Below are 26,953 nucleotides of genomic sequence, written 5' to 3' on the forward strand. Positions count from 1 at the left end.
TGTAGGCGTTTATCTGGATTTGCTCTAGCATAGTACAGTGATAATATTTTACAGAGCTCTTTCATCACTGGAACGATTTTTCATGTAGATTAGTCGGAATGAATGTCTTATAATGATCGTAACTGTAGGACCCTGGCATCCGCTTTTGGGTTTGAGACACGTGGTACGATGTTTTGATTGTATACACAAGTCTGACCCCCGTACACGCCTGATAAACAATGCTTATCTCACATAGAGGATTTCGAAAATGAATAAACAATTCAACACAAGATCTGGAGGAGGCTTACGCAGCGAAAAATCATCTTTGCCCCTATCTGCTGTAACGTCGGACGGATAAAGCCTCCGAGGCCTAGCGGAGTATGGAGAAGTATGCTGCATCCGACTACCGCACGGCCGCCTCATTATCGAATCTGTCAGCATGGCGTTCAACAGCGGGCCGAGTGAAGTCATATGGATGTTTGAAAGGGACTTCTTTAAGCAATCATTCAGGAATGGGAGAACTTTCAGTCTCCGTCCGTTTGGGTTACTGCTTTTGCCCATTGTTGGACTATATATGTAATAAAGATATGAGCTGTTGCATGTCACAGACACAGATCGGGACCACTATCGAAGGAGTAGTCGTATAACGAGAGATGATGGCATGCCACGACTCACTCATCAATGCCTTCTGCCGAATACTACGTCGGTCGTTCGGTGTTCGAATCGTACGCCCCCATAGTCGGTCACTCATTATCAATGAGAGGCCCATGCAACAACAGTCCTAAGATTACTTGTGCTTGACATCCGCCGTAGCGTTCTGCAATGGTTTGAAGGGTCAATAAGGCTGTTTTCAGCCGTACATTCGGGTTCATCTACGTAACATCTCTCGCTGTTCCCTGCGTACATCTCGCTCGTTCTCATACCGGACAGATATTTTAATAAAAAGGGCTTAGAGGTTAGAGCTAGCTCAGCATTCGTGTTTACGTAAGTATGCTTGACTCAAGAGAAGACACCTCCACCTCCACCGGCGACCGGCGACCGGAAGCCAACAGTCACAGGACAATTACTAAGATTATCGGGCGATCTACTCTCCGTCTGTCATGTTGGCCATATGCAAGGTTCTCCTATGATATATATATAAATAAGGGCCGAACATGGTGCTGATCCTGTATTCTAGACTTCAAGCAAGCACAACGGCCCGCTGACCATTAAGATGTTATCGGCCAAGACCGCGCTCTATGTAACGCTGGTTTCGATCCCGTTGTTCGGCCTCGTCCATGCACTAGGCGATGACAAGATTGTGGCCTTTCCAAATCTATCACAACTGTCTGGAGAGGATTATATTTGGCTAGGTCCTTCAGATCACGCCAAACACCAAGAACAGACAACTTTTATCGCGACAGATGATCGACTGAATCAAGCTTCCTCCGTCAATGGCGCGGGTGATGATTACTTCGTTCTAGCTTCAAACCATCACCACTTTGCTTCATCTCTTCTACTATCATCTGAAGACGACCAGTCCATCCATGTTGCTGCTCAAACATTCGCAGAAGATATCTACAAGGTCACCGGTCAGCGACCTGATCTCTACAACGATACTTTGCCAGACGATGTTCATCGAGCTGTTATTGTTGGTAGCGTGGAGAGTGAAATTATCCGCGGTCTCAAGACCGACTCTAAAAGAGATCATTTGAAGGGGAAGTGGGAAAGCTTTGATATTAGCTGGGAAGCCTCCCCACTCGGGGGTTTAGAGGAGGGACTTGTCATCACTGGTTCCGATCGACGAGGTACGATTTATGCGCTCTACACTCTCTCAGAACAAATGGGTATCTCCCCCTTCTACTTCTGGTCTGACGTTCCCATCCCCCATCACTCTACCATCGCCATCCTCAAGAATATGTCACTCTCTCATGGCGAGCCCACTGTCAAGTACAGAGGTCTTTTCATCAACGATGAACACCCCGCTCTTTGGGGCTGGGCAGCTGAGAAGTGGAATAGGGACCTTTGGGAGCCAGCGTTCCAGGTAGAGATGTATGAGCTTTGGTTCGAAATGATGCTAAGATTGAAGGCAAACTATTTTTGGCCTGCTAGTGAGTTTGAACTCGTATTTTTGTTATGATGACCAACTAACAAAGAAATTAGTGTGGGCTTCCAAGTTCTCTGTCGATGGTCTCGACATTACCAACGGTCTCCCCCGGCCTGCTATTCCAGGTCCGAACCAAATCCTTGCCAACAAGATGGGCATCGTTATGGGAACTTCACATCATGAACCCATGTCCCGTAATAAGCCTGAATGGGATGTGTTTGGTAAAGGTCCTTGGGACTGGACAAATAAAGATGTCCTAAAAGATTTTTGGCGGTACGGGGCTGAGAGAGCTAAGGGCGTCGAAACTCTTTTCACGATGGGGATGAGAGGAGATGGAGATGAGCCTCTGACTGATGCTAGCAATGAGTTGGTCCAGAGTAAGTCTTCCCATTATGATATATAATTCCCCCCCAGCCTTGAGCTGATTTCGACCAGACATCACTAAGGTCCAGCAGGATATCTTGAAAGAGGTTTATGATACGGACGATCTGGAGGGAAGCGGTGTGAGCCAGATGTGGTGCATGTACAAGGAGGTTGCTGGATATTACAAAAACGGAGTGTGTCCTTACCATCGTCCAGTACCCATTTTGGAATTGCTGACTTAGTTACTGTGAAGCTCGAAGTTCCAGACGATGGTATGTTTCTGCTGCCTCCATCCTGTCCAAAATACCTCGATAACTCACAATGTTTTCTAGTCACCGTTCTCTTTGCCGACGACAATTACGGCAACATCATGTCCGTCCTCCCTCCAGAACGTCAGGGCCATAAAGCTGGTGCTGGGATCTATTACCACGTTGACTGTGAGGTTTTCTGCCTATTGCCTTGCATAAGACGACATTAACAAGGTCTGACCCCTGATTTCTAGACGTCGGTTTTCCCAGAGATTACAAATGGATAAATACCGTCAATCCTGCCAAAAGTAAATAGCCCTTTTTCTCCCTTTGGGGCCGTTATATTTACTTTAAAATAGCCTGGGACCAAATGAACATTGCCCGCTCTTTCAACACCACTCAAATCTGGATTCTTAATATCGGAACCTTGAAACCTCTCGAAATGCCTACAGAATGGTTCTTAGATCTCGCATGGGACTTTGATAGGTGGGAAAGGAACAGCTGGAAGAGGTGGTTGAGAGAGTGGGCGGGGAGAGAATTTGGAGATGAATGGAAAGAAGAAGTAGGGGATATTATGGGGAAGTACTCTGTGAGTCCACAGTTAGTGTTTCCATAAGAGACAGCTGGTTAATAAATGTAGCTTTACGCGTCAAGGAATAAAGCGGAGCTGGTTAACAGCAAATCGTGGTCACTCTCCAACTATCGCGAGTAAGTCCATCTTAAAACCGAATATTTTAAGCGAGGCGGTATACTTACAAGGCGGTACACCATAAGGGCTGAGCGAGTGCTTACTGAATGGCAAGATCTCACTACTCGTGCTGGTAAGGTATACGACCAGTTACCCAAAGAAACCCAGCCAGCATTCTTCCAGCTCGTGTACATGCTTTGCGCGGCTCAAGAGAACTTGAACAAACTACACATTGCAGGTCGGTCATCTTTCACGTCCGAAAACGGTGTTTATTCGGAAAAGTCTGATTTGTGATTGTGATTAGTTGCCCGATCAGAACTTTATGCTTTCCAGGCGAAGACGGCTGCCAACGTATTTGCACACGAGGCGATTGAAGCATTCTACCAGGATGCCAACATCACTGAGACCTTCCATTCCTTGCTGAACCGTAAATGGGACCAGTAAGTGTAATCCTTTTTTTCACCTTTCCCCGTTGGCCCAACTTTTTCAGGACTGACGCGTTCTTCAGCATGTGGGACCAAACCCACATCAACTACTACACCAACCTCGAGCCCATCCGAGATTCCCTTCCGCCCATCCATCTTGTCAATCCCTTCCAGCCCTCCCGACCTGGTATCCCGCTTAAAGAGCGGGACTTACCCGGCCAAATTGGCTACGTCCGCCTCACTGTCGAGAATTCCCTTGGCGCTTGGCCGGGAGATAACGTCAGAAATTGTGAGAGGGGTTACAAATGCCCGGACCCGACACTTTTACCCATGGATCCATGGGGCGAACAGAGTCGATGGATCGATATTGGTGCTGGAGGACCAAAGAACGTGAGTTGGAAGATGGAGGTGGATGTGGATTGGTTGACAGTGGAGCCGAGGAAGGGGAAGACTGTGTGGGATGGTTCGGGGGATGAGAGGATTTGGGTATCGGTGGATTGGGACAAGGTCCCAGCTAGTACAAAGGGCGAACGGGTGGAGAAAGAAGGGCATATTGAGTTTAGTGCTGCCGATAGAACCAACGTCACCGTCAGTGTCCCCATCATCATACCTCCTTCGCCGCCATCCTCATTCCGCGGCCACGTCCAGGGCGATGGGTATGTCGTTATCGAAGCTGTCCACTATACGCGAAATACGTCGGAAGAAGGATACGCCTTTGAGGAACTCGAAGGCTATGGGCGTACCCTTTCTGGTCTGGAAATGTTCCCTGTCACTACCCAAAACTTCACCCTAGGTAAAGGTCCCAAGCTCGAGTATGATTTTTGGACACATGGCGATAGCGTGGACGGAAATGGCAAAGTGGAGATAACTGTCCAAGTTGGCCCAACTCTGAATTTCCTCATCGGTGAAGAACTAGCTTTTGGACTTCAGTTAGATGATCTTCCACCCAGAGAAATCCATCCCGTGCCAATAAAAGGCCTTGGAGAAAGCGGTTCAGATCGAAATTCTGGAGAAGTTGGGTCCGTACCTAAAGATTGGATGGAAGTGGTTAGTAATGAGATTAGAAATGTGACAATGGAGGTAACCAAGGACGACTGGGAGGCCGGGAGGCATACTGTGACGATCTGGGGATTGACGACGGGTGTGGTGGTGGAGAGAATTTGGGTGGATATGGGCGGGATCAGAGAAAGGGGGTATAGCTACCTGGGTCCGCCTGAAAGTAAGCGTGTGTGAACTAGGTTTTGTCAGTTTTAGCGAAGTGTATAACAGGAATACAGTTATGGAACGCGGTGAAATGATTGAATCACGGTGCATAGATACTAAGAAAAAGTCAGCCTTATGAACGATCTTTGCCCATGTGACTTGCCTTCTATAGATCCCCACTAGCCTTTTGCTGAGCTTGCCTAATTTCCAGCTTTTCCCTTTCGGTCTCTTTCTTCTTCTGCGCCGCAATCTTTCTTTGCTATTGGATCACACAACATTAGCATATAGGCCCTTGTATATGAATTTTGAATTCTACTTACCCTTTGTCTTCTCCCCTTACCCCTCTTTCCCTCATTCCCAATCACAACCTCGACATAAAGCTCCTTCCTCTTCTTTGTCAATGCTTCCGCCCGAGCCTTCTCCTTTTTCTTGTCTCGTTTTCGCATGAGGGGTGCCATGGATGTTTTGAGAAGGGAACCATAGGCGGCGTGGAATGACGGGAGGGATGAGGCGGGAATCTGCAAATATTCAGTAACCTGATGGATGCTTTACAGGGCAAAATTGCTTACTCGAGCGGAAAACTTGTTGTTTCCTTGAGTACACCTTATCAGCACCTCGTGTTCCGGTCCTTCACTGTTGTTCTCTCTTTCTTCGTCGTTCATCTGCACATCCGCATCATCCGAGTATGTTACTATGACATAACAGTCAGCGTATAGTTATACCAGGATGCGAAGACATACACCTCTTGTGAGTGAGCCAAACGGAACTTGACGAAGACGGGTCAGAGAAACATTGGCCGAGTTTGGTGAGGAACTGTGGCCAGTCAACTCCATGCCAGTGACTGTAGGAAAGCACCCACCTCTTCCGGGGACACGAGATGTTGGGGCATTTTATATAGTTCGAAGATGTCTGATAAAGTATTGCTTTGACAAAAAACAACGATTGACGACTCGGTCACTATCGATGTCCCAGCGCAGGTCGAGGATAGGGGAAAACTGTATTACGTAACTCACGTTTTACACCTCATATTGGAGCCCCAAATTGTCTGCATCATCCGACGGAGACTTCATCACAAGCTGTCTCCGAAAACCATATTTTGATCTTCGTTTGTATGCCAAGAGCTATATCTATACGTCTATTCAATACCCCAAGAAATATCCTATCAGAAATGTCCGGTCCTGCTCCAGTCAAGTCTCTCGATGCTCGTCTTAAGGTGCGTTGCTCTTCACCAGTGATTTGTGGCTGAGCTGAACTGGTTAATGTAGATGCACGACGGGAATGCTATCCCTCAATTCGGACTTGGCGTCTACGAGATGAACGACAAGGAGACTTACGATTGTGTCAAGTGGGCTCTTGAAGCTGGGTATCGACATGTCGACACTGCCGAATGGTACGAGAACGAAGCTCCTTGTGGAAAGGCCATTGCCGATTTTTTAAGTACGTCTGCCGTGTTCCAGCGTATGACGTATTGTATCCTGACAATACCTATGTAGAGGCTACTGGTACCTCTCGAGAGGAGATCTTCCTTACATCTAAGCTCAAGAACAACTCTAGCTATGAACAAGCTTTTGTCGACCTCAAGGGCTCCCTCAAACGCTCCGGTGTCGAGTACTTTGACCTTTACCTAATGCACTCCGCCATTGGCGGTCCCGTCATCAGGAAGAACGTCTGGAAGGCTCTTTGCGATGCCCAATCTCAGGGTCTCGTCAAGTCTATCGGTGTCTCCAACTTTGGCAAGAAGCACATCCAAGAATTTATCGATCAAAAGGTCCCTTTGCCTACCGTTAACCAGGTTGACCTCCACCCCTTCATGAGACATCCCGAGATTGTGGAGATCTGCGAGCAAAACGAGATTTTGCTTGAAGCTTGGGGGCCTCTTGCGAGGGCAATGAGGTTTGACCACCCTGTGGTTGTGAAGATTGCCAAGGAGAAGGGCAAGGATGCTGCTCAAATCATGTTGAGGTGGGGTATCCAGCATGTACGTTCAAATACATCTTCTATTTCATGCGCGGCTGATGTGCTGTTTAGGGTTTTGTTGTCATCCCCAAGTCTGTATCTCAAAAGCGAATCGTTTCCAACTCCAAGATCTTCGATTTTGAGCTCTCTTCCGAGGAGATGAAGGAGGTAAGTTACTTTACACATCGTCCATATAATATAGTATCCTGATAAGAAATTAGCTTGACGGCTTGGATGAGTATCTCGTTACTGATTGGGATGTCGTCGACTGCGAATAGATCGCCTATAGAAATTTTAAGAGGGGAGGGTATCGTCAGCCCAAAGAAGTATAAAGAGTCTAGGCAACAATGAATTGTATAGATGCGAATCGCTCGAATGTCTTCCCAACCTCACTCAAAAATTCTTGTCACCTTTTGAAGAGCCTATTTGTACTCCCTGGCGGTTCAAGACCTGTTTGGGCACTTGCTCGTATTTGACAAGTCGATACCAAAGGCGCTAAGGGTTTGTTGGCAGCCTACACGGCATTCGAACATATCATATCCTGGGGCGTGCGTATGTTTATGACTCGACTCTAGCATCTCAATTGGTGATGTTTTTCCAGGACAAACTTCCGTCCGACAAAAGACGACTCGAATACTCCTTTGTTCAACAATTGATACATGTACAACCGAAAACATTAACAAATAAAAGGCACTAGAAGGTTTAAAGCTCCTCAACAACCTCCTTGATGCTCTTCACCAACAACCTAACAATCTCAGAGATCTGCTTCTTGGTCACAGTGTATGCCTAAAATCACAATCAGCAGGTGTACCAAACAACAGAAAAGATGCATGATAGACTCGCAGGACAGATGATGGTGGTTTCACCTTCTACACCGTCAATGGTACCGCTGATACCCATGACAATGAGGCCGTTCTTGAACGCCTGGTCCTTAACGCGAGATGCAAAACGGGGTTTGAGAGAAGAAGGGCCATCGAATTCGACACCGATAAACTGCTTAATCATCAGTCTCTTCACCCCCTTTTGAGGCGAGGTAAAACAAGTGCTCACCAGTCCCTTGCCTCGAACATCAATAATGGTAGGCACCCCCTTCGCAGCCTCTTTCAATTCTTCCAGGATTTGTTCACCCCTCTCTCTCACATTCTGCAACAAGTTCTCCCGCTCGACAATCTCCATAACCTTAGCTGCAACAGCGCAGTTAATAGGGTGATTTTGGTATGTGTGGCTATTTTTCCATTGGCCACCTTCCCTTACCCTATCGGCTACACGTTGACCAACAAACACACCCGAGATAGAAACATACCCCCCTCCAAGACCCTTGGCGATAGCTACGATATCAGGTTTTACCCCTTCTCCTACAGCTTGATGCGCGAACAACTGGCCGACCCGCCCCGAACCACTCATAACCTCATCCATGATGAAGAGCGTCCCATACTTCTTGATGACCTTGTCCATCGCGGGAAAGTAGCCCTTTGGAGGGGGCATGACGCCGAGAGCGGAACCAACGACGGGTTCAGCAAAAAAACCGATGACATTCTCAGGTCCAAGTTCGAGGATTTTAGCTTCGAGCTCATCAGCCAAGCGGGCTGAATAGGCTTCTTCGGTTTCGCCCGGCTGGGCGTAACGTTTGTATACTGGAGAAGTGACGTGATGGAAGGCATTCATGGAGATGAGGGGTTTGTAGATGTCCCGACGACCGGGGGCATTGCCGATCTGAAATGGGCGATCAGCAATGGAGGGTAACGACAAGGACATGAGAATAACTTACAGCGAGGGCACCGAGGGTGTTACCATGGTAAGATGGGAACCTCGCAATAATGTATTTGCGCTCGGGCTTGCCTGCCTCCACCCAGTACTGCCTAGCCATTTTGATGGCAGCTTCGATGGCTTCCGAACCTATGCATCTTATCAGCCTTCATATCATCACTGTCGAGTGTAATAATGCCACTTACCAGAGTTCAAGAAAGCACCAGCTACCAAAGCACCTTCACTCCTGTCACACAACCATTTTGCAAGCTTTTCGCTACCCTCAGCATCCAAACTCTGGTGGTAGGTATAAGCCATCTTCTTGGCCTGTTCATACATGGTCTCGATGACTTCAGAGTTCCCATTACCCAAACAAGAGACGGCAGCTCCACCTGCGGCGGCGTCGAGTACGGTCTCACCAGTGGTAAGAGTAAAGTGCATGCCATCACCTTTGGTGGCTACAGGGTTGGGGACGGTGTGGTGGAGCTGATAAGTAGAGGTAGCGGCTGTAGAGATAGGGGTAGGTGCGACGCTGGATTTGAGGTGGGTGGTGGACACACCAGTGCGTTGGTTGAGAGCGATAGGGGACATGGTTGTGGGTGATGCTCGGTCTTTTAACTGTGGTGAAAAGAGAGTTAAATAAATATGATAGGGAGAGTTTGGAGAAAGGGGGAAATACTTGCCATCAATTGCCTCTTATACGTATCGCCATCTCATTGCCCATTCCAACACGAGGTCAAATCGAATCCCTGAATGATAAAAAGCATTGGACCTCCATCATGAAGAATTGGACTTTCATCTGCAAAATTGGACCTCTTCTGGGATGTATTTGGCCTTTTGGAGTATTTTTTCCAATTCCAAACCAACCCATTCGGCAAACAAAATCAACCGATCAGAGATAAGGAATAAGGCAGTGCCTGAAAATGCCGTTCATGATGGCAGAAGACAAAAAAAGATATTCGGAGGTGGCCGATTCCACAGTCGCGAGCCTTGTTGGATCTTCCGGCACCGACATGCGACCCAGGGTAGGCTCGAGCAGAGGTTCACATTGGAAAACGTGACCGAAGAATTACGAGAAAGGTTGCATCTATGGTACAAAATGCCCCGCCAAAGTCTAGATCTACTCATATTACCACTCTGACCCTCTAACCTCTCCCTTTCCGACCAGTCGCCATCCCCATCGGTCCTCTCCAAGTTGCATCTCTTCTTCGTTCTTCTCATCGTCCTCAGCAGTCTCAAGACCGAAAAACGGTGCCACACTTAGATGGATAACACCCTTAAACATATGAAGCAATTCGGATCGGAGACGGTCACCGCTTTGGTGGAAGTCGGGAGAAGCGTTGAATTCGAGAAGAGTAACCGTTGGTATAGGCAAAGACGTGGACTTGGACGATGATGGCGGGAAAGAAAGGATAAGATCGACACCAAAGATCTAGAAAAAGAATCAGTTCAATCCTTCATAGAACATTTATGTCTTTGTGTTACTCACCTCAAAGGCATTGGGCATGAATTGCAACCCAAAGCTTCCGCATTCAGCACCAGCCTTGACAGTCTCGGCTACAACATCTCCGACCTTTGCAAATGTTTTGTCCAACCATTCCTTCGTGACCTCTCCTCGTGGTATATAAGAATACTTGCCATCGGATGATGGTGAGGATGAACAGTTCAAGGCAGAAATACCCTCCAGTTCCCAGAAAAGCTTGACGAGCTCCTCAGGAGGAGTAGGAGCGCCGTACGCATCCGTCTAAGTGATATGATAAGAATAGGCTACAATTGGTAATTTAAGGAGCTCACCTGGAGACATGTGTTGGTCAAATGCGGTCTGAGGTCCAACTGGCCATCTTCCGTTGGTTTGGGCGGGGTATAAGGTGATCCGGAGAAAAGGGCTAGCATGGTCCGAGCAAGGTGGACAGTATACGCGCCGGTGATGAGGACGTACGCTCGGAGATGGAACTAAAGTTTATCAGGGATCAAGAGGAATGCGTAACCGATTAGTTCAGATGCTTACTTTGTAACCTTCTAACGATGACGATGGTTCTTCAGGTATATTGAAAATGTCAAAAAGGATGGGTTTAGGGATGTATTCCTATGTCAAATATCAAACATCAGCTCAAATTCACATAAAATATCCGAAGAATGCGGCGCACTTGGATGACAAAGTGTCGCAGCTGGGAAGTCATGACACCCGTACCTCCCTCTCCATCCTCATCCTCTTTTTCATTCGAGTCTTGATCATCTTCTCCGCTGAAGCCAAGCTCGACAGCCTTTTTCGCTAACATGTCTATCATTCCGTCCACCCCGCCTTTGGCCATCTGCCGGGCCCCTTCGCTTTCTTGCTCATCATCTTCTTCTTCTTTGTCTTCATCGTCATCCTCCTCGTCCGAAGATGACGGCTCGAACTCTTCAAAGATTGCTCGTCTGCGTCCAAATATCATCAGAAACTATATCCAACCATCCGTACCTTCCCACTCACAGTTCCTCTTCAGTGGAAAACATCCTAATTCCCTGCGCTCTGTCGGCAAATCCAGGCTTCAAAATCCACCATCTCCTCTCTCCCTCTTCTTTCCCCTCATTCTCCCTCATCCCCGCTTCAAGTTCATACAAATCATCCATTAACGCCTCATCCAGCTCATCTGCGAATTGCAAATCCACTATCCATCCTTTCGGCGCACCTCCACCTAGCACATCTGTCCCATCCCCATTTCCAACAGGTCCTTCCGGTAAAGGGGAGAGGATGGAAGGGATCTTTCGGTGAGAGCATTTTGCGAGGTATGCGATGATGGTGTTGTGAAGTTGATGTTTTCGGATAAGGGCTTTGCGATATATGTATGAGGAGATGAGATACTTGGAAGGGCTTTTGTGAGGGATGTCGAATGACATGAGGTCATAATCGGCCCTATGGACCAAAACCCGTCAGATAACCGACATTAAAAGGGACAATACACATGCCATTGTAAAGCTGGAGGCTGATCTTCGGGGAACTGCACCAGAGAAAGCGACAAAGCAGGAAGAGTGGAGACCAGCGCTTGAACCAAGAGTGACTGAGTGTATGGCGATGGGAAGGAGACGAATGCTGATAGAGGTTTTTGATTGGTAGATGACATCTTGGAAAGGCCTGAGTGCGCTACTGATGTACCGAAAGTGTACAAGATGTAAATTTAAAAAGAGTACCAACCCCGAAGAGAGCTCGATCTTCTGTCATATCATGAAAATGTTTCGTGTGGGGGGGCTGTCAGTAAGTCTCTCTTACGTAACGGCATAAATATGCCCCCTCGAGGAGAAGCGGTTCTTGGTGGGTGATGGATGGCAGGCAGGTGGTACTGTATGTATGTATGTATGTATGTAAGAGAGGGTTATATGCAAGTATGGCAAATTCTTTCGATTGCAATTAAGATGGTATCACACCGTATGAATAGATTTTGTCGATTCATGAACCCGGAATTCTACTATCTAAACCAGCCCCTTTGTTCTCGCTTCATCGCTTCGTGTTCTTCATACCACGCTGGTGGACCTATTTCCTCAATAAACAGCTGAGGCGTATCCATCCCCCTCAAGCCCCGGCTAATCTCCCTGAACATTCGCTTGTCGTTACTTTGGACAGATAAAATTGCCATATGAGTTTGCCAGATCATCTTCATGCTCTCAATGGCATCTTCATCTTGCCGTATGGGGTCCCATGGAGGAATAGAAGCCAATGCTCGTTTACCTAATTGCGTGAATAATAAGGAATCGGACTTCATACAGATGATATGACTTGGACGTACAAGCATTCTTGACGACGCCAACGGTGGCATACTCTTTATCTACAAAAGCCAGCCATGCGCGTAATGAACCCTAAACGCCCCAAGTGCACAACACCTCCATCCAGCCTCGCCAGAGCCAGAAAGGCGGCAGAAATGTTCGACCAGATAGCTGTCTCGCTATTATAAGGGGATATCAGCAAAATGTCCATAACATATGTCACCTAGTTTCTATCATCTCGACTTACAGAAGACCGAGCTTTGTTCTCAAAGGATCTGAAGGCACGAGAACATGTATATGATATGGCAGTACCTTGATCCACGCATCAAAGTATTGAATAAGTGCTCCTTGAAAATTACCAGATTTATACTTCCTGAAAAATGTTGGTTAGAAGCCGGCGTAATCTATCGATAGGGACATGTTTACTCACTTGTTCGCCGCATCCTTCTCTTTCACCGCGCCCAATCAATACGATCGCTAAGGGGGAGTGACTTGACAGATGCCTGGACTCGCCGATGATCCATCTCAAAGGACAGTTCTCCATCGTAATCCTTGTTATGTTGTCGGAAGACAATCTCGTATAAGGCTAATTTTGACCAACAGTGCTGCCTCAGTGAATGACAACACCGGAAGGTAAGAGTTCGTAGACGCAGCGTTTGTCACTGTAGATAGCAGGCCTTCTGAGGTACCTGTCAACGATGGTTAACAATGTTTAAGACAAATAGACAATGGCAATCAGGCCTACGCACTCCATATCCGCGTCTGATATTCGTCAATCTGGCCAGTCCCATGCAAGCCACAGCTCAGGCGCATCAAGTTCTCGTGGATGCCGTTGTTCATATGTGACATTTGACTTTTCGGGATTGAATTGATCTGATTTGGTATAATGAACCGATGACCTACCAACCTGGATCTCGCTTACCTTTAGGTCCTAGATAAGTAGTAGCCCATCCAGAAGGGCCAAAATCCGAAGTTATCTTATGGGTTGGTTGACTGACTTTCAGATCTGAGGAGACGTCCTTAAAGAGCTTGTCCTTGTCCACATCTTGTATAGAGTCGGCCTCGATTTTGAAGAATTGATTCAGGATCTTCGCCCTCTTCTTAAGCCCTGCTGACACCAGGTGCTTGTATAGTTTTGGACTGCAATGTTTCATCAAAGATTTACCGAGATAAAGTTGATCGATCAAGTCACAAGCTCGGCGGCCTACATTCATATCAATTAGTGACAGAAATGACCATGTTTATTCATAAAACTTGCAAGAGCTATATATTGACCGCACCGTCGCAAATTCTCGAAGGTCCATTGCAACCCAGATACACTTAAACGCCTGTTCGATAATCAGCGAGCCTTGCTGTATCTTGCCACGTTTAAGTGATCGGTTGCCCAGCTTCGTCAAACAGGCCGACATGCTGTTGAATAAACAAGCCTCGCTGATGATACAACTTAGCTATCCAATCAAAAGAACGAGATAAAGCAGCTCTAACTTACGCCTCTCCAAACTTAGGTCGTAATGGATGATCCTTGGGAAATGCATCAACGTGATATGGCAGGTAAGAGTTCCATTGCTCAGAGACGCGAGATAGTTTCCCTTTCGAAACTCATTACAATTGACTAAAGTCAATTTTGACGGAACTGCAGTGGTTGTGGTCATTTGTCAAGTGAGCTACTAATAATTAAAGATCGGAACGAACACAGATCGGGACACTTGATCAAAGTACTGGTACCTACGGAAAAGAATGTACCCCCCCCCCATTTGATCCCGTTTTTCTACCTAATAAGTGGGAGGAACCAAATGATGATGTCAAGAGAAGCAGTTGATAGATGCAACAACAAAGCAGATGAAAGAGCCGAGAAGCGGACTCCACGAAAACAACTACTCTTTCCCTTCTACAGAAAACTTGGAGAACGAGCGCCAGTCTGTCCTCGGGACATTGCTCCGCTTCCATCAAGGACCTCATAACTCACCATGAGGACATCAATAGCCTACTGCTGCTTCGTCTTCTCATTCATAGCTTTGTGTGTACGCGCGGACACCGAAATTATCAACTTTCGTCTACCCTTACCGCCTCACACGACGATATACCCCACACCAAACTCTTTGATATACACGTACGTCAGTAGCCGCATGCAAACTCATTGTATACAGTTACTGCCGCTTTCGAGACTGATATTAAAATTCAGGATATCGCCTTACGAGACGTTGACTCTCAATCTGACAGACAGTTCGCCTGAACGATGGTTTGCATTGGATATGGGGAATAGGAAGGGGTCATATGAAAGCTGGACTCTGAGAGCTTCGTGGCCTGGATCAGTAAGTCATTATTACTTCGTTGCAAGGCAAAAACAATAGAATGACGATGATACTTTAGTCCCCCACCAAAATCGTCCTTAGCCCTCCTCTCTCACCAGGGTACTTTACTCTCCATGCTGCTCCCCTCTCTCCCCGATTTCCTCACCACCCACCCTTCCTCACTTATATTCCATACATGAACCACCTCACATCATTCATCTCCTCCCTTCTTACCACCCCACCGCCGAAACCAAAGCTTTCAGACGACCAATTCCACACCCCGTTACATCTTACGCTTGAACCGCTCCTCTTTGGTTTTCTACCGTATACCGCCCTACCCGCTGTGGGATTGATCATCTTGTGTGCGGCAGCGGCAGGTATGGGTGTACCGTATGTGATAAGAGGTTTAGAATGCGCTGGCAACTGGGCACAAGCAGAAGACAGAGGACGAACGGAACGGGGAAGGGTTAAAGAAGAGTGAACAGGTAGACTTTCTTTTTGGAATTAGTGTATCGGTATGCCATATTATGCTTGATTGCTATATCATTATACAAATAGGGAGAAGAGAGCTGAACCTCTCTATAATACAACAATATTCTCCATCTTTTCTGCTCCCGACACTGCAGCCTGCTCCACCTGTCGGGTAGACCCCTCGTTATGCACGCTCCCATTGGAACTCGTACCCATATTCCCTAACCCGCTCAACCCATTCTGACCCAACAGACTCTCTCTTCGATGCCTATTCGCAGCCGCCTCACGTTCGGCTATGATCGGCCAGAAATCTTCTTCCTCCGTGAGTGTAAACTAGATGATCATCAACACTCTCATCAGTCTCGAAATTCTTCTTCTTCTTCTTTTTTTTTTCTTTTCCTGCAATTCTCGCAGAATTCTTATGACGAGAAACCTTTACTCACCTCGTATTTATATTCCACCACGCCAGGTATCGGTAAACCAAAAGGACTAACCACACCCAACCTTGTACTCATCCGCGTCTTCTCCCGACTTATCAATCTCCCTTTTCTAGGTTCGGCAGCTCTGGCTTTACTTGCTTCGGCTTCTTGAAGGGCGGATTCGCGGCGGGAGGCGGCTTCGATCAGGCATGGTAGGCCGGAGGCAGTGAAGGGTGGGAAGAATGGTGGTGGTAGGGGCGGAGGGGCGGGGACTTGGGGTTGAGAGATTTGGGGTGGGGGGAGGGAGGATACCATAGGGTCTGGCAGGGAATTTTGATTTTTCCATAATTGCTCTGCACGCTCTCCATTTCCATCGTCGTCGCCATCGCCGTCCCCATCACCCACCACTTGAGCTTCACCCTCATTTACATCTACATCCAGTCGTCGTGCACTTTGAACACTCTGCTTTTTCCTAGTACACGCCTTGGCCATTTTCTTCCAACCTGATGAGTCGCCTTCCTCCTCTCCAACCCCATCCGGCTTCCCGTTTTCATTCTCATTCCTGTCCCTGTTGCGATCACCCAGCGCCGACGAGTGCCGACCTTTGCTCGTACCCATACTTGTACCCGCACCCATACTAGAGCGTTTGCGCTTACCCGTCGAAGCCACCACAGGGTCTCGAAGAGCAGCGACTCGCGCAGGGAGGACGGTAGGTTCCGGCGTAAGGGATTGAATCCTGGATGCGCATGTTGATCCGGATGGGGATGAGAAACGAGTAGAGTTGGGAGTTGCGTCTGTTGGGAGGTGATGGTGATGATGCTGGGCGTTGATACCGGCACCGGCTTTGTGTTTCCGGTTTTCAGGGGGTAAAAGCTCTTCATATCGTTTCATTACCTCTTCACCTTCCTTCAACAACCTCTCCCTCAACCATTCCTCTCCTTCCTTTTCCACTTTCACTCTTCCACTCTTCCAACCATCTTCATCCCTAGCCAAGACGGTCGCTACGATCGATGCCCAAGCGGGTTTTGACAAGTTGCGCAAGAGGTCGATTCGGCTACGCAGTTTGTACCGCTCGAATTGGAGTTTTTCTTTTTCGCGCAGACGTTGGCGGCGTTCAAAAGCTTCGTGTCTGCGATGCAACTGAATGTAGTGTGCGTCGGATGTATCTTCTTCAGGCTGACCGAGTATATCAGCTCTTCCCGATAATCATCTCTAAGAATGACGGAAAAAAGGAAAACATACCTCGTCGTGCATCCTCCGTAACCTCTTGACGGGACTGACAACTCCCTTACCTTTCCCAACACCCCCAGTCCCAGTCCCAATCAATGGGCCATTTTTCAGCTCTTCTCTAGCTTCCTGTTCGTCATCCTCCCCAGGCTTGACCATCACCCACCCGGGCGTCTCAATCATCTCTTCCTTCCCCAACGTATTTTCTCCTTTCACATCCACGAGCGCATCCGTGCCTTCCATCTTGACTCTGACCATCTCTATTGATGCAGGATCAATCTTACGCGACGGAGTCAACGTTATCGGCGGTCTACTCGATTGTTCCTGCCCGGACGAGGAGGCGGTTGATGTGAATACAGGTGGCGGGTTAAGCATCTCGAGTGGTAAAGTAGTAAGGAGGATGGGTAAGCCATCCGGAGGGGTCGTGACGGGCTCACCCCAGCGTTGTAACCAATCGACAACCATCTCTTCCACGTCCCTCATGCCTTCCAGACCTCCCCCTGCTGCGCGACGAATTCGGGCAGGGAGAACACGCCGCTCGATGGGTTTGCCTTTGTATTTCGGATCTGTGGATGCGGGCGTAGATGCTGATGCGGGTGCAAGTGCAGGTGCTGGGTTAGCACTGGGGGTTGAGGATGTGCCCTTGGAACGCATTGGAGGTTTGGTTCTGGGCGTGGATTTCCTGGGTGGGGCAGGTTTTACGACTGTTGTTGTTATTGAGCTAGATACTTTTGCTCGTGGTTTGTACTCGGAAATGCCAGACTCTGTTGGTTGTGATACGGCTGCACTTGGCTGTCCATCTGTCGATGCCGGCTTGTGGCCGATACCTGTAACCTCCGTCGCACTCGACGGGAGACCCACGAGCTTTTCAACTTCGTGCTCTACCGTACCATCTGATCCTTGTCCTGCTGCTTGCTGCCCATCCACACTGGCTAGTTCCACTGGCCGTTCCAGTCGTTCCGGCTGTCCACCATCTGGCCTTTTATCCCTTCCCCTTTCTTTCCCCCTCACCCTCGCGCTCCTCCTTTCCCCTGGTCGACTGGTACTCGTGGACAGAGGCTGGACCTCTACCGTGACTTGTCTCTTCACCACGATCCCACTCCGACTTGCACTCCCACTCGGGCTCTTGGGCGAATTCCCACTGGCCCCTTCATCCGCGTCCTGAGCCGCCAGTGAGCCCGGAACCAGACTGGATCTTCTATACTGCCCGCCGTATCCTCTGTCCCGGTCCGCATCGTCATCTTCGTCTCCATTGTGGTGCCGCGCGATGCCAGTGCCGAGCTGGATGTCAAGTTGGCTCGACGCGTTCACCGTGTTCGCAGTGGCGGGGAGGGGGGCGACGGGGCGTGGGGTCTTGCGTGTCGGTCGGGGGGACATGACGGAGGGGGAGAGCGGAGAAAGGAGGTGGAGTTTGAGGCGATATGGCGTGATGTTTTCAGACTTTCCAGTCTCGCGTCTTGCATCGACAATAATAATTTACCCTTGTTCATCTCTACTTTGTTCATCTCCAAATACATATCCACAGATTGCATCATTGCTGCACAATATGCCTCTCCAGACAGCTCCGTAAGCCCATGCATCTCTAACCAGCGGGCTCTACTAATCTCCCGCACTTCTCGCCTTGCTACTGCTCTCCACATGCGCATTTGCCTTTGGCATTCGCATTGGCTGCTTCTTGCTACGTGCTGATGACGATGACCCAACCAAACCCAAAAACATATCCGTCCCTACCGCACCCACTGCTAACCCACGTAAATAGCTATCCTCACGTATTCAATGCCCTCAACGGGCCGACCGCTCCGGCCGTATCATATATTGTCTTTTACTCGAACATCGTCGACGGTCAGATGTGGTGCCCTGTCAGTCTATTTACTTTGTATCCCCACGCAGCCAGAGTCCCACCTGGACCAGGGATCGGTCGATACTTTCTTATTTGGAGATGCTGAGCTGATTTATTTCAATGTTTCTTTCGGCATATCATCGACGCATACAGGACTGTAGAGCAGTAGAGAATGTCGTGAAAGAAACCTTTGACGCTCCCGACAAACCTAGTAAGTTGTACCTATATTCCTTTACCTTCACACCCTACATAATTTCGTCAATAGGGTAAAGAGGTAAAGAGGGGAAGGAAAAAAAAAAGAATGCTGATGAGGATGTTGCAGATGCTGCCATCTTCTGGGTTGGGAACAGACAAGAGTAAGCACAAGTCCATGTTCAAGTCCAAGTTCCAAGTCATCATACATCGGTTGAAAGGGTTATGTGTGGAGAATGGAAAACTGACTCAAATCTTTCGCTCTTCTAACTCGCTTTGCCTTGACTTCTCTTGCCCTTCCCTTTTCCCCTCCGTCCCTTGCAATCTCATTCCCATGGCCTAAACAGGTGGCGAACCCCAAACAACCAAGCTAGGACGCAATGGAATGTAAACAGCATTCCTACGATTTTACGCCTTGAAAACGTGAGTCCATCAATTCATCCTTTACCTGCCGTCTCTCGTTCTCTCCCCTTTGGCCTTCTCCCTTCTGTTTATTCTCTCCCCTGCCATTCTCCTCCTGATGATTGGGGAATAGTGAACAAGGACGTCGCTGATGATGATTCCCGTCTCTTGTTGCTAGGGCAAAGAAACCGGTCGTTTGGTAGAAGATGAAATCCTCGACAAAGCCCGTCTTCAAGCTTTCCTCAAGTAAATTTAGGTTAAGTAGCGCATCTGTATCTGCTGCTGCCGACGGTCAAGGAAAGCAGTGCGATGGTTATCTTTATGCAGCAAGAAGAATACATATGTAGTAGTCGTGGACGATTTCCGCGAAATCTTGGATGGGAGAAATGCAATGCAATAATGGAATGTGAGAACTAGGGTTTTTGACACAAACAGTTGCTTGTTTGGTGCATGAAATCGATGGTCCTGTATTTAACAGCCCATCTTTGACTCATCAAGCAGTCAAAATTGAGCCAAGTAAAGCGAAATTCGTATGATTGATTAGAAACTGCCCAAGTAATCTGGACGATTTGATGCATCTTTGTATCGTCAACTTGCTACTACTACCTACTGTAGTTTAGCACTCCGTCAGAAATGGCTATTGTACCTAAATTTAAGTGGCTATTATAATTGTTAACTTTGTAGAAGAAGGGTTGCCTGGCGATTGTGTGGTGGAGACTATGGATGACTGTCTACTAATTCCCTTTTTTGCGATCAGATCTCCAAGATCCGATGCTTCGGAGGACTTCTTCTCATATAAATCTAGATGTGGATTTTCAATCCTTGCCGTTTGTGATCGCAGACGGAAGGCGATTCACGTTTGCTCAGTACGGGTTCCCGCCGCCCGGCTTTTTGCCATGATGCTCGCATCTACAATGGCTCTATCCTCTCGAGCCAATCTCCCCGAGGGAGCTATTCTTTGTCTTCTTCTCATATAAATCTAGATGTGGATTTTCAATCCTTGCCGTTTGTGATCGCAGACGGAAGGCGATTCACGTTTGCTCAGTACGGGTTCCCGCCCGGCTTCTTGCCATGATGCTCGCATCTACAATGGCTCTATCCTCTCAAACCAATCTCACCGAGCGATTCTTTGCTCCAGGAGGACAATATGTGGTAGCGGATTCAGCATTCCCAGTTGGAGATCATTGTTCACTGTATACCTCTATTCAAAACGCCCCGTAATGCAGCTCGTTTAGGCGAATCAGAAGTGAGTTACTTGATCCCTGCCGACATTGGGGGTGAACTGACATCTGCTTCGAACAGAGAATCTTCAATCAGAGGGCAGCTGGTGTTCGAGTCTCAATTGAGCATGCTTTTGGTATCCTCAAGAGCCGCTCCGTAGGCTTGCGACTACTGATTCGAGATCGATTCGATGAGGGAATTGCATCATGTTAGATTCGTTCTTGCGGAATTCTTCACAATCTCCTAACTGCCACAGGCGAGTGGTACTGAAGCGGCGAAGGAGACGACATGGATCGAGAGGATGCCGAAAACCGGAGGCATGTGCAGGACAAAGATGAGCGCATATTACTGCAAGGTAATGGTCCTCATCGACGCCATCAAGTTATGAACTTGATGGGTTTAGAGCCTACAGTCGGCTGATCGAACCAGACCAAAACCGATGAGTCATGAACTGTCATGCATATTTTGTTTCCTTGATAACAACCGCGCCAACCTTTACATTCGCCCATGTTTATCATTCCATTCTTTGACATCGTCCATTGCCCTCTTTTTGGCCTCCTCGTACGAGGCTCCCTCCGCTCTGTGGAGCGCCAAAAACTCCTTCCACATCTCGAAATCGAGCCTTTTAACCGCCGTGGCAGCTTTCTTTTCCTCAGCAGCAATAATGTCCTTGAGGATCGCATTCTCCTCTTCTTGTAAGAGAAGCATATCCCTGTGCCTCCTCTCCCAGTTCACCTCGCTTGCCTCAACGAGCCGTTGGAGCTGGTCCTCGGCGCTGCATGCCTCGGCTTTCTCATTTACAGAGAGCATTCGTTGCGTAGCGCGAGGATGAGAATTGCGCTCTGCAGTTCCTTGACTGTCTGGAGTGAGAAGGCCAGAAGGAGCGTCGTAAGGAGAGCCACGAGATTCAAAGACAGTCCAAGGAGTGGGAAGAGAAGGAGCGACAGAACTTGAAGCAGATGCCGTGTCCGCGATGACCTCAGAGTGATCGGGACGAGTGGAAAATGGGATAGGGACAAGGGCCTGGGTGCATACCGATGAAGAAGGGCGTGAGGGCGTTGCATCTGCGGTATCTGCGGCTGAATAGCAAGTCGGTAGTACAAACAAAGCGTAGAAATAGATTGGAAACAGACTCACTCTCATCAAGCCCAAATTGTTCCAGGCCAGTATCGCACTGGCCATTATCATCGTCCTCGCGCTCCTCCTCCTTCGCATGCCTGATCCTTTTCCTCAGCCTCTCACGATCTTTGTCCTCACCTTCATCCAAAGTCGAACGCCCAGGTCCAATCATGGCAGCGGCCGAGTGTGACATGATTGGCATGAGCTCATTGTACCAAGGGCAAATGCGGATGGCATAATCTGGGTGCAAATAAGTGAACATGACAAATGATGGGAAAAGCGCAAGACATGAGACTCACTACCATTAGGCCCCCCCGAGTCTGTCTTGTTGATCTCATCACTCGCATTCTTGAATGTGCCCCACATTTTCTTAATCTATATACATTTTGCCAGTTGAAAGCAGAAAAGACTAGAGACAACACCGTCTGTACCCACCTGCCTCAAAACAGACTGCACGTCGCGATTAGAGGCGCACCCCTTCTGGACGAGATACTCCAAAGCCACTTTACTCCAATGCTCTCTGGTTTTTCCCGTCAAATTGTCTGATTTCCACCTATAGAACATCAAAGTCCCGTCTGAGTCGGGCATACCCAGCCAGTCGATCAAATGGTCATTGGCATTACGCTGGTCACTGCCAAGGTCATTCTCCCAGTTTACTGTTCGATGTCTTTTTCTTTTGGTAGTAGCAGTGTCGGCCTGACCGCTGTCCTGTTTTTGTTCTGCTGCGAGTTGTTTTCCTTTGGGCATCATATATGTGGAATGATGTGTCGGAGCTAAAAAAAAAGTGGAAGATAGAGGATAGATCTTCACATCACACATACAGACTTGTGGGCGCGTTTTTTCCTTCGTCGTTGGAGAAAGGATCTGCTTCGTGTTTAAGAGCTTCTTAACCTTTAAGTCGGGGGTCAGACCCCTACCTTAAACTTAGGACGAAAAATTAAAACTGGAAGGGTAAGATTTTGAAGTTGCCGCAAGACCACCACCCAGCCTTAAATTCCAGATCCCAGTTAAGGGACTCCCTGTCAATCAAAAAATCATTTTATTCTGTCCTTAATTTAAGCAAGATATTTAACCCCCATCTACAATCGCTCCTCGGGCCCTACACATCAATCCGACTTCGCCAACGCCGACACATATTGCAAAATGCCTCCAAGATTTTCCTCCCCAAAGACTTGTTCGTGACTCCTTCGGCTAGCTGATCCTTCTGATGGGTGAACCAAGTTGTTAAGAAGGCGGAGGATTGAGATCGAAATACGTGCGGTCTATGATTAATCTATCAGTACTTCCCTGGGGGATTTTGGGGGACGATCTTTTGCAGGGGGGGTATAAGGACTGACAAGCTTACTTTCAAAAAGGCTCTGGGCGGCTGATCATCTCTGGTCCCTTCAGCGTGGATGTCTTCTTCAATTAAGTTTCCAGCACTATCCTCCGTACCGCCCTCTGGTCCACGGATGTAGGCATCTTGCTGATCCTGGTCATCTTCCCCCATCTCTGTCATCTCTGCCACCTCCCCTCTTAACCCTTCGGCCAACCCACCAACCACGCTCCTCAACCTCATAATCTCGTCTCTTAACCCACTAATCTCCTCCCTCACATTCGGTACCCCAATCTCTCCCATTCCACTCATCATCCTTCCGAGACTATGACCATGGCCAGGCCGGCTGGTGGATGGAGGCGTAGCGAGGGAAAGGGACGAATCTTCAGTGCTCGACGTAGCTGTCGTAAAGCTCGTATCGCCTGCAGAGGGTGAGAATATATCATTTCCCGCCTCTTGGACACTAGACGAACTTCTTGCACTCGTATTCCCTTCGTCCTCCTCATCGTCATCTTGAGGTTGAGTGCTAACGCCCTCCAACCCCGCCGACTCGGCCGACCGAGCAAGCTGATCCGGATCAGTCGGAAAGAAATCAGGAAACAACACTCCCAACTGCTGTCTCACATAGGCCATCCATATTTCATCTTCGTCCTGTGCTGTCGATACTTGAAATCTCAGTCGATATTCCTCTTGTTCTACCGTCTCTTCCCCTCCCCTCATTATCTGGTGTTCGCCTTCGTGATGCTCGCCATTGAGGGCAGCTGTATCAGCACCCGCATGGATCAAATCAAACTCAACACCCGTATCTACACCAACTTCCGAGTATCCTGACGTCACCCTCCCCCTTTCTATGATTCTTTCCCCATTCTCCCGAACCTGACCAGGGGGCGCAATAGCATACTGCATCGTACCGCTCACCTTTCTCTCAGGCTGTTGAGCATATACGGACGTGACCCTCGGACTCTGGCCGGCCGGATGATGATGGGCAGTACTTACAGCCCTTGGGCGGAGAGGAAACTGGTGTTGATTCTCAACTAAAGATGAAACAGAGAGCGGGACTGGGTTGTCCGACAATACCCTCCCACCTGTGACCGTGCCGATGCCGATGCCCGTTTGACCAAAGGAAGAGATCCACCCAGTCGGACGACGGTTCGGTAAGGTATACCTTGGTGTCGTCACGTCGTGCATGTCTGTGCATGTGTTCATGCCCGTGTTCGAGTTGGGAGTGGATGAGCGTGGTGCTTGGGCTTGCGAAGAGATCGGCGTGGATGGGGTGGAAGGTTGCAGCAGGGATATAGACGATGGAGTTGTGGGGTCCGTGGAGTTGCTCCCCTGGCTGGTGTGACTGGTATCGCTGGGAGTAGGGGCTGCGATGGGAGTGACCCTGATCTGTCTACTCCGAATAGGAGGGAAAGAAAAATCGCCTCGATCGTTCAAAGTCAGCTCTGATTCGCGTACGTGCTCTTCACGTTGGTTTTCGTGCCCCGACGAAATGACGGTACTCGAATTGTTCATCGTAACACCTTTAAGACCAAGGCCAACACTGGCTCCAAGACTGAGATCCCGTGGAGTATCTCCCACTTCTTCATCTGGTGAGAGAAGGGTGCTCGTATCCATAGTCGGGGAAAGTATACCCTCCACATCGGCCTCTTCTTCCTCATCACCATCCTCGTTTTTGCATGCCATAGTTGTCCCTTGCGCGTCACCCAGATCATCCATGGTATGCACCTCATTCATCCCTTGCTCAACAACATGGTTGTTTGGAGTACAACCAGCCTCTGAAGTCGGTTCTCTATTGCCCGCTGGGATTTGAGCCTTCGGACTCGTCATATCTGACGGATTCGCCATTTGTGCTGACTCTTGCGTCTTGCTCATGATATGTCTGTATTTTCCCCTGAAGTGTTTTATCTCGGGGTAATTTGAATGAAAATCGAAGTTGAAGTCGAAGTTGGAATTGGTTAATGAATCGTCGCTGAAGGGTGCTTTGTTGTTTATTTTTGATCCTTGTATGGGAAGGCCCGTGCATCCGGATCTAACAACATGCATTATTGTATACTGTACACTGTGTATACTATTAGGTTACACATCTATGTATCTCGTTTAGTAATCAATTATAATCTCTAATAAGTACTATGGAAACAGTAGATAGCTTCTATGAAGCTGAAGCAATTTCAACACTTCAAACTCCTCTCCTTCCCCTCATGTGCCCTCAACCAATTCCCCATATCCTCCAATTCATCGGCATTCATAACCCCTGCCCCACTCTCCCATACCATCTCCCATAATATCCTCCTTGCCCATCCCGGCTTATGCAGTACCCCCCACCATCTTGACTGGATCCCCATCTGCTTTGCGATCGCCGATGTCAGTTTCAAATTACAGCTAAACGGGTTGATACCCCCTCCCCTCGATCCTGGACCGAGGGCGAGGTAGGATTGAAGTGGGAATTTGGCGGAAGCGATAGGCGAGATGGTTGGGTGCCAGTAGATCGTCGTTTCAGGTCCGTATTGGCTTGCAGGCAAGGTGTACGGCTGGTACAGCTCTAACAGGGGAGCATCGTAAAAGATGTAGCGCAAGGAGGAATAGTAGACTCGATGTAAAGGAGTGTTACCCGTGCCAACGACGGTCAGTGGCCCAGGAGTAAGAGTGTTGGAGGTCGTGTTGTAGGTGGTGAGGTAGCCTTTGGAGAGGAATGGTTCGAGAGCGGCTTCGAGGTACGGCCATGTTGCGTCCCCGTCCGATTTCTTAATGCATAGGGAAAGCGCATTCCGTCAGCGGCAATCAAAGATATAGAAGGAGGCCACTCACTATATCGAAGAACAAGGTTACTTCTTCCCGAGGATCATCTTCGTATACACCCGTCCAATTTTTCTCGCCTCCAGGTGTCCAACCTTGGTTATGCGCGTCCAGAATGGCCAACAATGGGTCAAGATAAAGATCTTTGACTGTGCGATTAGAATTGAGATCCGAAATGTCATGGCCAGTAAGAAGTGTCAGAGATGAGTTCCTCAATGAACTTGCATCAAGATGGGTGTCGATTTCGATATATCCAAAACCTTGTTTGAGAGCGAGGGTCTATAGTAGTCGTTTTATCAGCTTATGTGTTTATGCGGAACAAATGGTGGACGAAGATTTACCAAAGCGCCTTTCCCTTGCATTTCATCATTATGGCTATTCGCCCATATCTTTGTCACGCCTTTTGTTGAAATGGTAGTATCTAATCTTGAGGTCAGCACGTGTATGGCCACACCTCACAAAACGTGCGACTCACTTATTGAGATCGGCAGTTGTTCTAATTGATTAAACTAAATCCAACAAAAGTTTAGATGTCATGTATCTGAGCTAAAATAAAAAACATGTTACTCACCAGAGTTAATCTCTGATCTCTCGCATCTTGCCAACCCCACCAATACAGAAAGATCCCTATCAGCACCGCCAACATAAGTTTCCACAGTAACCAAACACAGCCCTGTAATCTCGCATGTCCATTATAATGGGTTGAACACTTGACCGATCGATGGCGCCGCCAGGGGAAATGCCAATGTCCTCTCCGGAGGTCGTAAAAAAATGATCCCTCTTTTTTTGGTAATAATGGTGTGGCCGAATTCAGTCGGTCGACACTTGAACGGAAAGGCACAGCGGGGTCGGTTTGCGTTTGAGGTAGGACAGGGATTGGTGTTATAGGCGGCTGGAGCAGACATTTTGAAGGGCTGCCCATAGAAGAGTAGGAGGGGAGAATGAAGAGAGGTGAAGGTGCTGTGACTTGTCTAGATTCTGGCATGGATTGATGTTTGGTTGCGGCTGGCGTTGTTAAGGGTAAACATGAAAATGTGGCTGGCACAAAGAGTGGTGGTGTCTTGATTTATAAGGAGCGAATTAATAGACAAGTATCCTGGGCATGCATCATTGCGAGTGTAAAAGTTTGTCATGGTGTTTATATGGTGGCCGGGATCCGTATGTCAGGCTTGGCCAGGCGGGGGACACTGATGCCGGGCAGGGCGGCGGATATAATTGTACGACG

At 48.3% G+C, this 26,953-nt stretch overlaps 11 protein-coding genes across 11 annotated transcripts; 3 read left to right on the forward strand and 8 right to left on the reverse strand.

Annotated features, from left to right (window-relative positions):
- Positions 1-1,192: 1,192 nt before the first annotated feature.
- On the forward strand, positions 1,193-5,022 carry CNBI0610 (hypothetical protein; the record flags this gene model as incomplete). The annotated part of the gene is made up of 11 exons (XM_768354.1): positions 1,193-2,069; positions 2,122-2,442; positions 2,501-2,622; positions 2,682-2,700; positions 2,761-2,865; positions 2,931-2,984; positions 3,036-3,265; positions 3,317-3,384; positions 3,451-3,602; positions 3,669-3,804; positions 3,873-5,022. 11 exons carry the CDS (start codon positions 1,193-1,195, stop codon positions 5,020-5,022), a joined length of 3,234 nt encoding a protein of 1,077 aa, XP_773447.1.
- A 136-nt stretch (positions 5,023-5,158) lies between these two features.
- Positions 5,159-5,881, reverse strand: CNBI0620 (hypothetical protein; the record flags this gene model as incomplete). The annotated part of the gene is made up of 5 exons (XM_768355.1): positions 5,159-5,251; positions 5,313-5,510; positions 5,562-5,683; positions 5,733-5,805; positions 5,852-5,881. 5 exons carry the CDS (start codon positions 5,879-5,881, stop codon positions 5,159-5,161), a joined length of 516 nt encoding a protein of 171 aa, XP_773448.1.
- Positions 5,882-6,103: 222 nt separating this feature from the next.
- Positions 6,104-7,226, forward strand: CNBI0630 (hypothetical protein; the record flags this gene model as incomplete). Its single annotated transcript, XM_768356.1, has 5 exons — positions 6,104-6,205; positions 6,258-6,429; positions 6,486-6,970; positions 7,021-7,116; positions 7,170-7,226. The coding sequence occupies 5 exons, from the start codon at positions 6,104-6,106 to the stop codon at positions 7,224-7,226; spliced, it is 912 nt and encodes a 303-aa protein (XP_773449.1).
- Positions 7,227-7,650: 424 nt separating this feature from the next.
- Positions 7,651-9,285, reverse strand: CNBI0640 (hypothetical protein; the record flags this gene model as incomplete). The annotated part of the gene is made up of 5 exons (XM_768357.1): positions 7,651-7,734; positions 7,792-7,941; positions 7,999-8,661; positions 8,717-8,844; positions 8,901-9,285. The coding sequence occupies 5 exons, from the start codon at positions 9,283-9,285 to the stop codon at positions 7,651-7,653; spliced, it is 1,410 nt and encodes a 469-aa protein (XP_773450.1).
- A 538-nt stretch (positions 9,286-9,823) lies between these two features.
- On the reverse strand, positions 9,824-11,798 carry CNBI0650 (hypothetical protein; the record flags this gene model as incomplete). The annotated part of the gene is made up of 7 exons (XM_768358.1): positions 9,824-10,126; positions 10,184-10,438; positions 10,489-10,647; positions 10,703-10,780; positions 10,842-11,112; positions 11,168-11,590; positions 11,644-11,798. 7 exons carry the CDS (start codon positions 11,796-11,798, stop codon positions 9,824-9,826), a joined length of 1,644 nt encoding a protein of 547 aa, XP_773451.1.
- A 342-nt stretch (positions 11,799-12,140) lies between these two features.
- Positions 12,141-13,844, reverse strand: CNBI0660 (hypothetical protein; the record flags this gene model as incomplete). The annotated part of the gene is made up of 9 exons (XM_768359.1): positions 12,141-12,400; positions 12,459-12,497; positions 12,553-12,614; positions 12,683-12,808; positions 12,866-12,879; positions 13,033-13,124; positions 13,185-13,288; positions 13,339-13,639; positions 13,694-13,844. 9 exons carry the CDS (start codon positions 13,842-13,844, stop codon positions 12,141-12,143), a joined length of 1,149 nt encoding a protein of 382 aa, XP_773452.1.
- A 1,461-nt stretch (positions 13,845-15,305) lies between these two features.
- CNBI0670 (hypothetical protein) lies at positions 15,306-18,220 on the reverse strand (the record flags this gene model as incomplete). Its single annotated transcript, XM_768360.1, has 3 exons — positions 15,306-15,530; positions 15,641-16,792; positions 16,859-18,220. 3 exons carry the CDS (start codon positions 18,218-18,220, stop codon positions 15,306-15,308), a joined length of 2,739 nt encoding a protein of 912 aa, XP_773453.1.
- Positions 18,221-18,389: 169 nt separating this feature from the next.
- On the forward strand, positions 18,390-19,527 carry CNBI0680 (hypothetical protein; the record flags this gene model as incomplete). The annotated part of the gene is made up of 6 exons (XM_768361.1): positions 18,390-18,409; positions 18,603-18,702; positions 18,837-18,894; positions 19,006-19,039; positions 19,223-19,298; positions 19,456-19,527. The coding sequence occupies 6 exons, from the start codon at positions 18,390-18,392 to the stop codon at positions 19,525-19,527; spliced, it is 360 nt and encodes a 119-aa protein (XP_773454.1).
- Positions 19,528-20,993: 1,466 nt separating this feature from the next.
- Positions 20,994-22,436, reverse strand: CNBI0690 (hypothetical protein; the record flags this gene model as incomplete). The annotated part of the gene is made up of 4 exons (XM_768362.1): positions 20,994-21,577; positions 21,636-21,857; positions 21,917-21,992; positions 22,053-22,436. 4 exons carry the CDS (start codon positions 22,434-22,436, stop codon positions 20,994-20,996), a joined length of 1,266 nt encoding a protein of 421 aa, XP_773455.1.
- Positions 22,437-22,841: 405 nt separating this feature from the next.
- CNBI0700 (hypothetical protein) lies at positions 22,842-24,780 on the reverse strand (the record flags this gene model as incomplete). Its single annotated transcript, XM_768363.1, has 4 exons — positions 22,842-22,879; positions 23,052-23,949; positions 24,005-24,268; positions 24,391-24,780. The coding sequence occupies 4 exons, from the start codon at positions 24,778-24,780 to the stop codon at positions 22,842-22,844; spliced, it is 1,590 nt and encodes a 529-aa protein (XP_773456.1).
- A 323-nt stretch (positions 24,781-25,103) lies between these two features.
- On the reverse strand, positions 25,104-26,713 carry CNBI0710 (hypothetical protein; the record flags this gene model as incomplete). Its single annotated transcript, XM_768364.1, has 5 exons — positions 25,104-25,676; positions 25,741-26,007; positions 26,070-26,149; positions 26,204-26,237; positions 26,300-26,713. The coding sequence occupies 5 exons, from the start codon at positions 26,711-26,713 to the stop codon at positions 25,104-25,106; spliced, it is 1,368 nt and encodes a 455-aa protein (XP_773457.1).
- Between the last annotated feature and the right edge of the window lie 240 nt (positions 26,714-26,953).

This window comes from Cryptococcus neoformans, chromosome 9 (assembly GCF_000149385.1).
Source record: "Cryptococcus neoformans var. neoformans B-3501A chromosome 9, whole genome shotgun sequence".
NCBI lineage: Eukaryota > Fungi > Basidiomycota > Tremellomycetes > Tremellales > Cryptococcaceae > Cryptococcus > Cryptococcus deneoformans.